Source organism: Diceros bicornis, chromosome 31, assembly GCF_020826845.1.
Source record: "Diceros bicornis minor isolate mBicDic1 chromosome 31, mDicBic1.mat.cur, whole genome shotgun sequence".
Classification (NCBI taxonomy): Eukaryota; Metazoa; Chordata; class Mammalia; order Perissodactyla; family Rhinocerotidae; genus Diceros; species Diceros bicornis.
The window spans coordinates 3,926,368-3,942,448 of NC_080770.1; the positions used below are offsets into that span (position 1 = coordinate 3,926,368).

Here is a 16,081-nt window from a genome sequence, read left to right on the forward strand (position 1 = left end):
GCTCTTTCTCTACAAATATTCAGAAGTAAAGTGCACATATCTCATCGTTTTCCTTTAATCTTCTAAACCATCCACTAATGGTGGTTTGGTACACATCACAAATGCCTGAAGGATGACGTGCTGACGGACTCGACACGATTCTCTGTAGAATCATCTCCTTGCAGAATTAAAGAATTATTACCAGCTTTAAAAAAACCCAGCAGAGTCTTCGTATCCAAGGTGGGGATTCAAGGTAAAACACAATCGCTCTTCCCTTTATAAACAATGAGGGAAAATACGGAGGAAGAGGAAGCCATACCTGGGTCTGGACAGTGGAGCCTGCCTTTGTGACAGCTTCAAAGATGTTCAGCATTTAACACCACAAACACCAAGAACAGCGCAGATTTTTAACACTGAGGATGGCCCACTGTAGCAAGTAATGGACTGGAGTTTGACTGTTTCTATCCCATGCTGCTAGTTAGCGAACTAGGTATTTGCTAAACTAAGACACTGGGTCATTCTGTGATTTAACCCATTTCTTTCAGCACGCTCAGGGCAGACCGTGAGCCTAAGAAGTTCATGCAACGACAGCTACCACCGGGCAGCAGGCAGCCAGGAGTCCTGGGTCCCTCATGAGATGAGAAATACTCTGTATGCCTCATTTTGGAGTAAGCAAACTGTAATTTTACCATATTAACATCTTTAAACATGATTCTGTCTACTGAGAACATGGTTGTGTAAGAGATAACACAAGAAGCTTTAGTAACCCTACCTTACATCTTTGTGCTGTTGCCTTACAAGCCTTTCTAAAAGAAACTAACTGTTTTAGAAATCAAAAGCCTAGGAGAGGAGATGGGGCTGGAGTAGAGAGAACAGGCCCATTTACCACATACACCTGGACGTCCCTGAGACGTTTCTCTGTGGTAATTTCTACAGACCATATCACTGAACCTTCTACTTCTGAAGATGTATAACAGCTCCTCAATGTATTTCAGCAGCATTAGACTTTTCTTAAGAATGTGACATCTATGTACAATTAAAGCTCAAAATGTTTCACATAAAATTTCAAGGAAGTGTTCAAGTCAACCTCAGGTTTCCTGGGAATAAGATATTGTAGTTATCTAGGAATAATTATACCATAGAATGCCAGAAATATCTTAATAGCTTAAGTAGAGATAAAAAAAAAAAAGACAAACTTTTCCAGTTAAAATGAGCAAAGCCACTCATAAACAAAAAAAAAGCCAAGCCCACTGGACCTGCGATCACCTGGACGCGGGACGGCAATGCTGGAAGGAGTAGGGGGGAGAAGGGCCTCAGTGGGTGGGAGGAACCTTCAATGTGTTGAATTAAATGCTACTTTCTGTTTCCTGGGGACCAATTCTCCAAAGACAGCGGCTGTATCTGATGCAAACACCTATGTGAGCCAAAGGAGCCACACGAGCAACACAAACAACTCCTCGGCAGAAGGAGCAGGGCAAGACCCGAACTCGGACAGCAGGTCAAGGGCTGAGTCCTGCCCGCCCGGCCTGGCCGAGGGGCGGGGACGGCACTGCTGCCGGCCAGCAGGGCTTGCAGATCCACGCACTCTGAAGTGAACTAAATGGGCAGTGGGAGCCTCTGGCACCTGGCAGACTTCATCTTTAATATGAAATACATATTCACTGTAGACAAGGAAAATGGTCCGGTAATTCCAGGATGTGGAGACTGGCGCACATCCTTCTGACTACCTGCAACGGCCGTTGGCTTGCACAGAAAGCTTTCTCCAGCACGGATGTGCTTCTGGGCTTTTACAGCTCAGGCCCAGGGTCCTACGGAAACTGCCAGGAGGCATGGAAGGAGGACAACGCATCTCTCAGATGCAGCTAAGAGAGGCAGGGACTGAGTGTGAGGCCACAGGAGAGTCCAGGAGCCGGGAGGCCGGCCCAGGTCTCTCTCTGCTTCCCGGCTCCCTCTCCCATCAGGCCAGTCTGTGACCCAGAAGACCAGACACGGAGCCTGACCCCTGCACCACCACCCCGGACAGGGACACTGGCACCCCGTTCTCCTCTGGGGTGACTGTTCCAATCACGTCAAGAAGGCCCCTGCGCCGTGGGAGAGGAGGAGACTGAAGCAGCCCTGGAAGCTGTGCCGAGGGCAGGGCGACAAGATGCAGAGACCAGACCTGGAGATGCCTGGGGCCAGCACCACTCCTGCCCTTCTGTGGCTCCGTTTCATGAACAAATATGCTCCTTTCTCGCTGGATCTAGGAATTGCGTTTCTTTGTTTGCTACTGAGAGTGGCCTAAGGCAGACAGCCCATCTCCTTCATTTCTGACCGTACTCATTCAATTACTTTCTAAGAATCAACAGAACCATCCATTTGTTCCTAGGTTACCACAACCAGAGATATGACTATGATAGGCGCTGAATCCTCAGCAACAGTTAACTGTCAGGGAACGAGACCTTCTACCAGCCATTAGCTCCAAGGCCGAGAACACGAGAACTAAGGAGGAGGGACTCCAGCGCCCGTGAATTTCTCTGCATCATGAGTCTCCCCCGAAGCATCCAACTCTTCTGCAGAAGCTGATTACAAGCCAATATCCTGGGGCAATAAGGTGTACACCATCTGCCCAGATTCTACGGCCCCAAACCACCATCTAGAAGCAAACAGAAGCCTCCTTTACATTCTGCTGTTACACATTTCCTTCCTCAGCTAGGAGAGGCCGCATTCTCTGTCACTGCTTTGTCTCACTCTTACGACCTGTGATCTCAGTGAGAGACAAGTGTGAGGGCTGCCTCCCCGCAGAAGCAAAGGGATGAGACTGGGACCACTAAGGTCAGGCAGCAGAGCCTGGGGCTACTCAGCTGGGACTGGATCTTCACCCTCTAAGATCAAGTCTAGACCCCAAGGCCGATGTTTACAATACCTGCTCTAATAGTAAACCGAGGTGGCATGCTACCCAGCCTTAATATCAGACTCAGAGGAGAAAGACGTTCAGAAATACGCTAAATAAATCCCTGGGGACCAGGCACACGTACGAGAGAAAGGTCACGTAATCTGTGAATGACCACACGCATTTTATAACTAAGACAGAGGCACAAAGGTAGTCATCTCTCACGACAAGCAGTGGTGTGGGCTTTGCTGACAGACACTAGATTACTGGTACCACCCAAACGACACACACGCCTCGTACTTCTGAGGCTGACACCTGCAGCACTGTGGCACCTGCACGAACACCTGCTGGGCTCACGTCACAAACACAGCTCTGCGACCCAGCAAAGCACTGCTCTGGCCACAGGGTGTGGCCCACTGTCAGAGCCCGAGGAGGGGCGGGGAGGGGAAAGGCCGGGGGACTAGGCACCAGCTCTCATCAAAACCAGCAAGACTCCCCCGGAAGCTCAGGTCAGAGGCTGAGGCTGGTAAGAGCCAAGGTTGTGGGTTTTAACACTCGCTCAGCACAGCAAACCCACCACCTCAACTTACCCCGAGAGCACACTACAGTGTCAATCAGGCAGAAACGGGAAAGAGCATTTAAAACAGCAGGGCACTTAAAGGGACTGAGTGCAGACAGCACCTGGGAGTCTAGGAATACGGCAGAAACACGGTCAAGTGGGGTGAACGTTACTGATGTCTACCTTCACGACGGCGGTGTCCTCCGCAGACTCACTCAGCAGGTCAAGCACCAACGTGCCCACCACGCTCTTTTATGTAACTTGCATAAAACTTGAAGTCAGCTCTCCACCAAAGTTACCAGGTTCTTGAAAATTCTCTAAAAGTGAATGCATTTGGCTGTGTAACCTTAGCAGCTAAAGGCGCACTTTTGAGGTAACTAATAAAAAGAAATATTTCTAAGAAATGTATTTTGAGTCTTACATCCATAATGCCATAAATGTAAAATTATATTCAAACAATACTTTTTCTGGATAACTCAAACATTTTCCCACATTTATACATAAAGCGTTTTTCCTAAAGTCAATTTTATCTCTGGTTAACTGAGAGAACTAAAATTACCCACTGGAGTCAGACAAATAACCTTCATACTTTGAATTTTTCCCTATCAACTTACTAGGACATTCTAGAACTTGCCACGCATGAGCACAGAGTTCAGAGAGTGACCCACTCCTAGACTCAGTTACAGCTGTGGTAACACAGTGAGAAGTTCAGAGCCAATGCCATCAGTGTGAACACTACAGCTCCAAAGAAACCCACCTACTACCAATGCGTGCGCGCGCACGCACACATGCACGCACACCCGCCCCTCCCCGCGTGACATTTAATCATGTCTGGGACAAATAATAAAGGCTGTCTTCACACAGCCAAGTGCTCAAGCATACCTCCTGAGAATTACAAAATAAATTTAGAAATCAGAGTGAAACATTTGGGTCAATTTATACAGTTTGTGACCCCACGGGGAACACAAACTTCCGGGGAGGAAGATAGAACTCCGGGGAGGAGGACCGAGGTGCACCGCCACAAACCTTCCTGATTTTATTCCAGTAGCTGTGAGGACGTGAACTAAAACACAGCAGCAAAGTCTAAGGGACAAAATTGTCCTAGCATGGCTCCAGGAGATAAAAGGCCTAGTTCTGACATTCACTTTCCCACAGGCAAATGGCACTTACTCAAGTGATTTTAAAACATTTTTATAAAGTTCAAAGATAGCAACATTCAAATCAGATTTTGCTAAGTAGTTTCTACAAATTTCCATTTACAGGGAACCAGAAGACTGAGTGTTCCTATGGTATTGTGAGGAATAACGGAAACAACAGCATCTCACCTGAAATATAATCAACAGTATGCCAGTCAAGAGAATTATTATGATTCTGAGAAGAGAACTAAAACGAGGCAGATTTCACAAAAGGAAAACCAACCGGCAACTCGAGGGGCTAAAGGCCCCTGGACCCCAGTGAGGTCCTGGGGGCAGTGCCTGTAGCCCAGGCGCCACACCACCGTGGGGCTCTCAGGGTGCTTGAGAGTGGCCAGATGACTTTTCCTGTCGTCAGATTTAGCACAGAACCCACCGAGCGTCAGCCGGTCTCGAGGCCCAGTATCACCGTCTTAGTACCGGCTCTCCACCGTCTTCCCCATTCTCAAGTTCAGCGCTTACCCCTTAGACTACTAACCGCCTCTTCTGTTGAAGAAGGGCGTTCAGTTTCACTTCTAAGTTGTCAGTTCACTAGGACACTGTCTCAGCCTACCTCATCCATCTACGTAACTCTGGTGTTGCATACGGTCAACACAACCTGTTCTGGATCAGAGGAGACCCGGGGAAACATGTACACAAACTTCCTTTGTGCCCTCATCCTGGGGCATCACATCGCCTGCGCTCCATTGCAGTAAACTATTCCCACTATTACCACTTATTTTCAGAATCAAGACAAATCAGAATCAAAACTTAATAGACTACAAAATTGACAAGTCTATTTAAGATAAAAATACAAAACCTACTGGAGAAGAAATAAAGGGCAACATAGCGAATATTTCCTGACAGATCAGAGTACCAACAGCAAACTTTGAATGCTGGTGGTCAAGTCACTGCAGTGGCTGTAGTTCTACATACAGTGAGATACAGTTTACGACTGTTGGCACTGCTTAGAGAGCTTTATGCATATTTATGTAGATATGTATGCATATCATAAAAGCCACATGAGGTATGTACTGCTATTCCTCCCATTTTACAGATGAGAAAACTGAAGCACAGCACTGCTAGGTGACCTTCCCACACCCCAAAGTAATGTGTGCAGGAGCCAGGACTCAGATCCCAACGCTCTGACGGAGGCTGACTCTGAACCACGGCGTGTCCTCGTCAGAGAACTTTCCAAGGTGGACTGGAATCCATCTTGTGTGAGTCCTTTCAACATTCCATCAACAGAGGCTCTCAGTCCTCCAGGAAGGAGAGTCTAATAAAGGCTTCAGGTTCACCCTTCAGAAGATAATATACATAGCCGGATATGACATTTACTAAGTAATTGTTAGAAATCAGGTATAACCGAAAACTGTGCAATAAGATGGACAAACAATAAAAAGCTTACTTCTTTTGAAGTTTACGATTTTTTTCAGCCTGTCCTCCCAATTTGCTGAGTCCCAAGGCATCCTGAGATGAGTTTTCTGTCTCTGAAACACCAGCTATGAGGAGGCAGAGAGGTTGACATAGTGAGAGAAAAGCACCACGGCCAAGTGAGGTGTTTCCATGAACAGGTGGAAGGGTATTTGCAGGCAGAATGAGAACAATTCTAGAGGCTCAGTCTCTGACCAGACAACCACACACAAACGCTCGGGGGACAGGAAACCCTTTACATCCGTTAGCAGCTAAGTTATTCGGGGCTGACGAACGTCCAGCCCTGGGGAGAACATGTGCCTCCCGAGCTGTTGCTCCCGGACAACAGCAGCTCATACGACAGACACACATGGGAACGACTGGGGGCACGGGAGGCACACAGGGGCAGTCCCCCCACTCCACTCCTAGTGGTTACGACCTGTGCTGGAAGCCACCCACCTGGTCCTAACGATTCCTTGCCGGGGTGTCCAGGTCGGCCCTTTTCTTTCTTGCCAAACAAGCGGCCGATAGAGGACTTGATGCCCTTCTTCTTGGGGGCTTTGTGGAGCGAGTCCTGGCTACTGTTGCTACTGCTGGGGTTGCTCACGGGGCCGTCCTGCGAGCCTGTTGAGCTTCGGGGACAGAAATGACGTTTAATAAGTGCCCTCGTCACAACAAAACGTTCCATTCACGTGAACTAGAATACTCCACATTTTTAACACTCGTTCTTCAAACTACACAACAAGCATTTCAAGTCCCTTCCACGCAGATCTTCGGAAACGCATTCTGCGCGAGACACGAAGGCTCCCGGTGACACTGCAACAGAGAACTGTTTCTGACACGCTGACACTGATGTGGAGCTCCCCTTTCGAGAAAGGCTTTCTCTTCAAACCATCTAATGCAGAGAGCACCACTGACCCCACCTCAGGGTCACCTCTCAGCTAGTGAAGATGCTCCCACAAACACTGGAGTTCCATCCTCTCAGCTGCTCCAACGGCCTCCCTGAGTGGACTAGCCCTGGCCGTGAAATGAGAGCAACGGTAACTAGCTGCGGAGTGGCTGTGAGGACGAACGTGTGTGCCCTCCATTGAGGACTGCCTGGGACAGAACAGAACTCGATACGAGGTAGTCTGAAAGAGGAGCATATTAGTAACAGAACAGTTCTAATGGTCTCCTGCAGGGAAGCACTCAGGGAACGGGTGAGGCTGAGGCGGAACTCTCAACAGGCAGGAGAGCGCGTCCAAGAGGCACTGACTCTCCTGGAGAAGTAACTGCCAGGAACACGTCATGTGCTTGGCAAACGCTCCACCAAGAACAGAAAGAAACTTCTCAAAGTAGTTAATTTGTAGAATCTGAGGAAACAGTTTTTCTAAAATTGCTGGTATCATTGAACTCCTTTCTTTCTAAACCGACTTTGCCCAAACAGACATTCATCTTCTGCTGGCTCTCACTTCAGCTCCCAGAGCAGCGGCAGACAGCCCAAGAACATCATTTAAATAAACTCAACCGAACTAACCGGTATTTCTTTAAAATCATTGTTCTGACTTTTTTTTTTTTTCCCAAAAAGGTTAACAGATTTCCTAAAGGAGAAAAGTAAAAGACAAGTCTGTTTCTAGATGGGGTTATGGGTACCGAAGCCGCCTGTTCCTTACTTTCTTATGTCCCTGATGTCCTCGTGGCTGACCGTATGCAATGCTCCTTTGTGCAGCCTGTCCAATCGAAGGGACCTCGGGGAGGAAGGGGGGGAGGTTTCACATTTTATTGTCGTCTTGTCATCTCGTACCTCTTCTCGGGAAGCTGGCAACTGAGGGGTTGAGATAAGTGTAAAATTAGTTAACAATTGACTGTGACCAAAAAAAAACCACACAGACAGGCTTTAAACTATAAGCATAAACTTATTTGGAAATCCATTAGCTCTGCTTTCTGCCAAGCACAAATAGCCTTGTTTTAGCCTAATGCCATGTTAAAGGACTGTCCTGTTCATAAGAAGCAGAACAGTGGAGCAGAGCCCGACTCTAAGCCTGCGAGCACCAGAATGAGTGGGGAGACCTCAGGACACACGGACGCTCCTCCTCCTGAGCCTCCTGGCAGCCCGAGGGTCTGCCCTCCCTAGGATCCTGGGCCACCACAAGGCCAGCCACCGAAGGGCACAGAGATCTGAACCACGCCCGCAATCTCCTCCTTACAAAGCTTGGATGGCATTCACTCTCCCCCACGAGGAGCTGAGGAAGAAAGTGTCGACCTCCTGATGCATTCAAAAGACACACTAGCTAGGATAGACACCTCTCGGGCAAAACTCTCCAGACCTTTCTGTTTGGGGAGAAAAGAAGAAATAGCTTGTACCATGATCCAGTATCATTTTTAGCAGTGATGAAACTACTGGAACCTATACAACAAGTGGAGAAGTGAAAAGGGATCTACTTCCTCCACCCCAAACACGTGTCTGTCTTGTATTTCTCAATAACGTTTAGATTGGTGCTATAAACTGAAGTTCTCATATGTGGTTTAAAAGCAATTTGTTCAATATGGGTTTGCTAAAGTAATCCTAGGTTTTCATTAAGAGATGATCTCTTTCAGACTGCCAGTTTTTCTGTCTGTAAGGGAATCTCAGCATGGGAAAGAGTGGGGGAAGTGATTAACCCCATCAGGGTCCTGGCAGGTCTTACTGATAAATTTGGTTCTGCGGTTAAGGCAGGGCTGGATTTCTTGAAACGTGCATGGTAGGTGTTTGCATAAACAATAAGACTTAATCAGCCAACTTGTGCTTTTTTTTTTGGTGAGGAAGATTAACCCTGAGCTAACATCTGTTGCCCAATCCTCCTCTTTTTCCTGAGGAAGACTGGCCCTGGGCTAACATCTGTGCCCATACTCCTCCACCTTATATGTGGGACGCCTGCCACAGCATGGCCTGACAAACAGCGCATAGGTCCGCACCCAGGATCTGAACCCGTGAACCCCCGGCTGCCGAAGTGGGGCGCACAAACTCAAGCACTACGCCACTGGGCCAGCCCCTTACTTGTGCCTTTTTAACAGTATTGTGTAAAGAATATCCATCCACTGCAGCCCCACAGTGGCTCGGTGCAAAGTGGAGCTGTACTCATTTAAGACATAACTTTAAGCCGTAGCTGGATAAATTCTGCGTCCTCTACCAATTTCTAATTACAGCCATTAGATAACCAAAGGCTATAAATGGCTAGGAACTATCCATATAAAACTTAACAGGGACAGATTTCAAATTCAGGTTAAAACAATCACGTATAAAAAACAAAAAAACAACAATCTTGGGCCAGCCCAGTGGTGTAGTGGTAGCTCATGAGTAAGGACGGGCCGCAGTTCAAAGCCCAGTCAACATGGCGAGCCTCTCCTAAGGAGGAGTTGGGCTCACCCCAGCCCGGCCAGCTCTCTCTCTCTGCACTCCTATCGTAAGGTGCACCCCACCCACGACTGGAGCCCACCACACTTGTGCCTACATGCTCTTTCAGACTTGACTAGAATGGGAAGCTCCATGAGAGGTGGGAAGTCATCTCAGCATATGCCAATGATGTGGAGGAGGAAGAGGGCGACAGTGCTCGGCCCAGGGTGGCTGTGTCTGCACCACGCCCGACACTCTGCACATACACCTGGGTTCATCCTCACAACAAGGCCCTCAGAGGAGCCAGTCAGCGAGCTCAACGTTACCACGAGCAACAGGATCAGGCTGTCAGGCATGGACGTGAATCAACAAGCTACTTCCGTCATTGAGAAAGTCTTGCTACCAAGGAAAATACAAGTCAGCACGACTGAAGGGTGTGCTCTGCACCTCGTTGCTGGTGTAGGCTCCTTATCTCCTTATGGACGGTACACAGACAGCCACAGTCTGCGGCCACCCCGAGGAGCCTGATTCTATCATTGTCTTCACTTAAACAGGAGAGCAAACCAAGGCGCAAAGAGAGCGAGCAGCACACCCAGGTCACAAACCAATCAGTGAACCCGAGTTTCACTGAATTGCCACGCTGCTCTGCACAGTGGAGGGCTCAGGTGCATTAAGTGGTGAGGTTAGAGGACGGCTGCCTGAGCATCCGAAGGGCGTCCCAGGAGTGCAGGATCAGGCAGGTTTCGGGTGGGGGCGCAGACTATGCACGAGAGCATAAAGGTTACAAGGAACACATTTTGGTCAACAGATCTGTTCCTTAATGCATGTACTTTCTCCAAGAATAGGGAGGCCCGATTCACAATTATCTGTAAGGAGAAGAGGCCCTGACGTCCCACTGTCAAGAACGCTGCAAGGAGATAAGAGAATCTGGAGAGAAGGCAGGACAGCTGGGGAAGTGGCTGCACCCAGGTTTTGAAAACAGACCAATCCGAACTGCCGTGTTCCCTGACTATGCGACTTTGGGCACAGTGTGTGACCTCTCTGAGCCTCCGTTACCATATCTGTACATGGGATAACAACAGTAACCTGTACACTTGTAACTTGTAACCCCACTAACAACAGGGATGTGCATGAGGATGAGGTAACAGAGGCATAAAGCACTCTGCACACTGCCTGGCATACAGTAAGAACTTACTAATGCCGCTAGCCATGCTTGTTAAAACTAGTTTTTCCCAAAACTAAAATCTGTGGCTCTATATCAATAATTTCTCATTTTTAAAAATGCTATATGTATTATCAATAAGCATGCAATGATTAGAAGGCAAATAAGTGGGAGAAAGGCAAATTCTTATGCTTGTCCCAGTGTTCTATGCAAACCACCTGTGACCCATCTCCCAGAGAACAATCGTCATTTGTGACGTGCCGGGTGAGTGTCAACACATCCATTAAAACATCAATGATTCATCAAGACACAGCCTCACAGCGTTCACTCATGGAAAATGACAGGTACTCTTCAATACTTCACAGAGAAACAAAGGCACGTTAAGTTACTAAATATTTTACCTTTCTACGATGTTTCCTTAAATCACTAGGCTGACAGACGCATGCAAAGAAATGAAGAGAAACCAGATTTACTGCATACTCTGAAGTTAAAAATTCAAGGATCAGTACAGCAAATATATTAAAAAGAGAATGACAGGACACATATAAGTGAGATAAGATTTAGAGACAATGTAACTCGAAATAGAACATTTTTTCACCACAAAATTTAAATAGTAAGTTATTCAAGATTTACTAGAGAAACACTAAAAATTATTACTCAGGGAGATAAAATTCTATTACACCATTTATTAAAATATGGCATTCTATTTAACAAAGGGCCCTAACAGTTGTCTATTCTAAGCCAAACTTCTCCATATCTTAGTCTTCCCCTAATGAAACACACTTTATACTTTAAAATATCAATCTAATCGATGAGGAAGTCACTGCAAGACCTACTATAAAACTAACAAACCTACAATCAGTTAATCACCTGTTGGTCGTTAATATAAAATTCTTACCCAGTATTTGATTTAAAATTTCTCAAAAATAAATTTATTGATTAAAGCAGGGTACCCTGTGAAAATACGTAGGAATAAAAGCTAGCATAATAGCAGGTGGAATCTTTACATTCTATGATTCCTATAAAATATTTTAATTTAAAAAAGTTTATTAAAGGCATTAATTGTGCCTGTTCAATAAGTTGATGAGATTTAGTCTTGAATACAAGCATCAAAACAAAAAAGCATGCTTGTGTCAATTTTCCAATAATTCTACACTTAGCGGATTATTTCTTTATACAAAAAACATTGATGAATTACACATATCCTACATAGTGTGAGTAGAAACACGCTGATCCATCTATGTCATGCCTGTATCCACATCTATTATACAGTGAAACACTAATAAAAAATTATTGCTATTGAGGGGAAAAAACACTCTTTAATGAGAAATGAAGATAAAGCAGAAACCTCACTAACGAGCCCCAATCGACCAGAGACACATGCTACGGATCACACCGTGGCTGTTCCCTGAGCACAGTGTGGAGACGGTGTCACAGCCCGGGGAGGAGAGGGGAGGGCAGCTGGATCAACACACCACAGCCCGGGGGGCGGGGGGTAGGGGCTGAGGTCTGGATTAACAGTGATAAAACAAACAAAAGGATGATACAGGACATCAAAACCAAACAAGGAAGCAGACACACTGTCAGCCAGCATACAGAACCATAAAAACAACGGAAAAAAAAAAACAGAACTGTTTTTACAAATTCTCTGAAAGGAAATAAGCATGAAACCACACATGAAATGGTCAGAGAGTTTAAAATATTAGCTAATTAGCTAATGATGTAAATTATAAAAATAGTACATCAAAACACTGCAAAATGGACTAGTCACCACTTCATATGCCACTAAAATCATCTGTGGTTGATTTAATTATATGCTGGCTAACAATGCAACTAAAAACGAAAATGGATGGTAACAGAAGAAATGATAATAAAAGTGCAGTGAGAAAGAAGAATGTCGTCAACACAATTTCATGCACTCACAAAACCTAAACTAAGTACATGAGGAAGTCATAAAATATTCTTTAGAGCTGCACGTTGTCACCAAAAATCATAAGGTCCCTGCACTTCTAGATGCTGAACAGTAAAGCAGCCCGTCTGCCTCCCTGGGAATCCAAGAAGCAACACGGCTTTAACTGACATGGTCCTGGGGTCACATGCAGACCTGCTGTTCAGCGCCTCGCCGAGGGCAGTATTAAGAGGACCGATTTAGCTTTCGTTTCGTTTTTTTTGGACTGCATGTCCTGTACCCTCCAGTCAGGCATCCCTGACGTAAAGGACAGCCGTGACTCTCTGCACATTTTCCTACATGCTGTGATGGCTGCTATATTTACTTTTGTGAAAGTGCCTACTCTTAGAAAACCAAAATATTCCCCCTTCTAGCTGCTGTACCCAGCACAGCTGCCCATGCCCAAAGTTACAAACACAACTTCTCATGAGTTCAGGATGATATGCTCAACTGGTCATCCAAATATTAAAATTAATTTGTCTCTGTGCTATTGAATGATTAAATACTAGCTGCTTTTAAAACTCTTGAACCTCTGAGCATAACAAATGTACCTGATTTTCTTCTGCGTTAAAACAAAAAAAGCATATTCCTGGTGTCCAAGACTTAAATCAGGTGTGCTGGGTGTGAGGGGAGAAACAACAAATACTTACTAGAGTCATGATACCTAGTCTGTCCACTTCCCGAGCTGGACTGTGCGGAATCCTTCGTGGGGTGGACCGGCCGCTGTTTGGAGGAGAGGAGCCAGCAAGCGAGGAAGCAGGATAGGGGGGAATGGAGCTCATTGATCTAAAACGACCAAGATTGTCTAAACTTCCACTGCCAACTCGACTCTCAATCTCCTCCGCCCGCTGCTCTGTGTTTTCCTTTTCTTCTTGTATCAACCTAAAATAAAAATAAAACAGATCACCCTTCCTTTATTAGCAAACAGATTAATGCGTTTGGATAAAAAAATCTGTGCTTGTACTGTAAGTAAACTCCAATAATGGTTGCTCAAACAATTAACACTTCGGCAAAAATGTTCTACTTTTTCTCTCTTTTAACACACTCAGTTTTAGAACAACACAAAGTAAATCTTCCACTGAGTCTTGTAAAGTCGTTTCTGACCACTCATGTTTTATTTTACTTACGTACACTACAAGTCTGAAGGGGGCTGGCTGGCAACTCTCTTACTGCACGATGAGACATTTGAATTTTACAGCTCTGACATGCCCTCTTCTCAGAGCACAGCTGCATATTTATCTACCAATTTTTTCAACTGGAAACTGGGAACTCTGATTTAAGCAAAAAATCAATGCACAAAGCAATTAGGAGTTTCTAAACACTTAAGCCTGTAGACTAGATGAAAATGATTTTTTTAAAGGTTAATTTGAACAAAAGCATTATTTGATAGAATTCTCCACCAGCCTCATCTGAATTTCTGAATTCCTGTCAACCACGCTGCATTAATTTGGAATTCAAGACTAAAGCTCTTCTCTCCTAACGTACAGCGGATGAACAAACAGCAGTTTTAATATCTGACCATGCAAATCATTGTTCTAATATTAAATTAGTAGTAACCTTGCAGTAACTCTTCCAGTTAAAAGTTCTACTTATATACCCTGAAAGTATTTTTTTGTTATTAATAACAAGTCAGTGCATAGAATCTACCATTCAAATCAGGTCAACTTGCCGCATGAAGAAAAATCTGTTTTACTTAGCAATACACTGTAAAAAATAAAAGCTGACATTTATAATCCTTTCATATTTCCCATAGGGATGGGGAAAGACAACCTTTCAGAGCTCCTCTGTGTTGAAACACAGCACACGAAAGGCCAGTTTATAAAGTCAAAACTGTAGGCGGCACAGCCTCCTTTCTCCTTCAGAGCCTAGCGCTCTTTTTGATCTTATTCTGCTCACCTTTCTTCTCTCCCTCCGGCTCTCTGCAGGCAGGAAGGGGCACTTCTGTCTGTGTTAACTTTACAACAACAAAATGTGGACAGCAACTCTACCCAGACCCACTGCAGGGTCACTGGTACACAGCTGGTCTTCGTAAGGCTTCAGGCCCAGATGGGGGTGCATCAGGCCTGACACGGGGCAGACGCAGGGCACCTGGTCACGCTGCTGCTCCCCAGGCCTAAGGCCCGTCACCACTGCAGGGGCCAAGCTTTGGATTCAAGCCCACGTCAGCCCACTATTTTGTAAATTTACTATTATAACTGCTAAAAGAGGTTTCTAAAGAAAACAACTTTAAAATATTGATGAGATTAAGAAGATTCAAACACACATCCCTTGACCACCACCTTACAATGAACCAATTTTCACGTTATATAAATTTAACATAGCAAAACGCAAGTATGAATGGGAATTTGCCAATCTGAAAACCTCAGCTTTTCTGTCCCAGGTGGCTGTGTGACACACACCTGAAAATGTGAGGCTCTAAGAGACACACAAGAGGGCCCTCCTCACTGCTGGAGGATGCACGAGCAGCAGGCGGATGCCTCGCCAGCTCCCTGGCCCCTCTTGGGGCTCATAGTCCAGGGACCCTCAGGCTGGAAGGGGTGGTAAGTGGCTCTCCCTCCCTCCCGCACACTTCACATCCGCTTGCCAGTGGACTGAGCTCTGGCATTTCTCCTGATGAGTCATCTGCCCTCTGGCACCGCCATGAAAGGAACACTGCTTCTCACCCATGTGGGCGCCAGGCCAGTCATCTCCTCCCGACTCTCTGTGGTGCCCTGCCCCACGCCACATCTTCCCTCTGCACTCTGGAGCAGGAGGCCTCCTCTCATGCGTTCTCAGCTCTCTGCACCCTGGCCGTCTCCGGAACCTGGCCTGGGGTCCAGAGGGCGTCACAGGTTGACACTGAGCTCCCTGCAGTGCTCTCTACCTGTGTCGTCAGCTTTGTGGGGAACGGACTGAACACCTTTCACCCTTCCGCACGATTTTACACGAGTGTGCCGATGCCACAGTTATGGAGAGAACGCCCTGATTAACTCAACTTCATAGTTGAGGGCAATCTCAGAACTTAAAATTCTTCAAACAAAACTGAAGTAAGTTTTATTACTATGGATCACTTAGAATACGTTCACAGTATCTGTTCCAGACTTTTCTAAGTGGAAGACAATCCTGAGAGACACTCATGTTCCTGTGGTGCTGTGTACAATCCCGCGTACCTGATCTCCTTGTTGATGGCATCTAGCTGCTCCTGAAGCATCATGGCCAGCGTCTGGGCATCTGCCTGCCCACTGGGTGACAACAGACCAGCTGAGCTGAAGATCGTATCCCTGTCGTCTTCACCATCAGACACGTCGACATCACTCTCGAAGGCCTGCGCTACATTTGCCAGGACACTAGCTTGCTGGGCACGTTCCCAATCCTGTTCATTAAGAGTCTGTACCTGTAAACAAGAAAACCAAACCTCAGCAAAGATGGAAAATCATCACCACAGTTACAGCAACTTAACATAAACCTATCAGAAACTGAAAAAATATTTCAATGGAAACTCAAAAGATTTTGGAAAAATGGGTCACGCTTGTAAGCTGCCAACACGTATTAAACAGGCAATAATGGAGGATAACCTATTACTTAGACTGCCTGGTAACGTTCATGTCTTACTGTGGACACGAGGCATTTCTAGGACCTTATTCA

The 16,081-nt window shown here is 46.0% G+C and overlaps 1 protein-coding gene across 4 annotated transcripts in view; it reads right to left on the reverse strand.

Annotated features, from left to right (window-relative positions):
- Positions 1-16,081, reverse strand: part of PPFIA1 (PTPRF interacting protein alpha 1) — a 92,131-nt gene that overhangs the window by 16,079 nt on the left and 59,971 nt on the right. For all 4 annotated transcript variants that reach the window (XM_058526178.1, XM_058526176.1, XM_058526177.1 and 1 more), the window contains exons 15-19: positions 15,607-15,830; positions 13,108-13,339; positions 7,648-7,799; positions 6,455-6,627; positions 5,991-6,084 (exon numbers count right to left, since the gene is read on the reverse strand). In XM_058526178.1, coding sequence (XP_058382161.1) covers positions 5,991-6,084; positions 6,455-6,627; positions 7,648-7,799; positions 13,108-13,339; positions 15,607-15,830 — 875 coding nt within the window. The remainder of the gene's footprint in view (positions 1-5,990; positions 6,085-6,454; positions 6,628-7,647; positions 7,800-13,107; positions 13,340-15,606; positions 15,831-16,081) is intronic.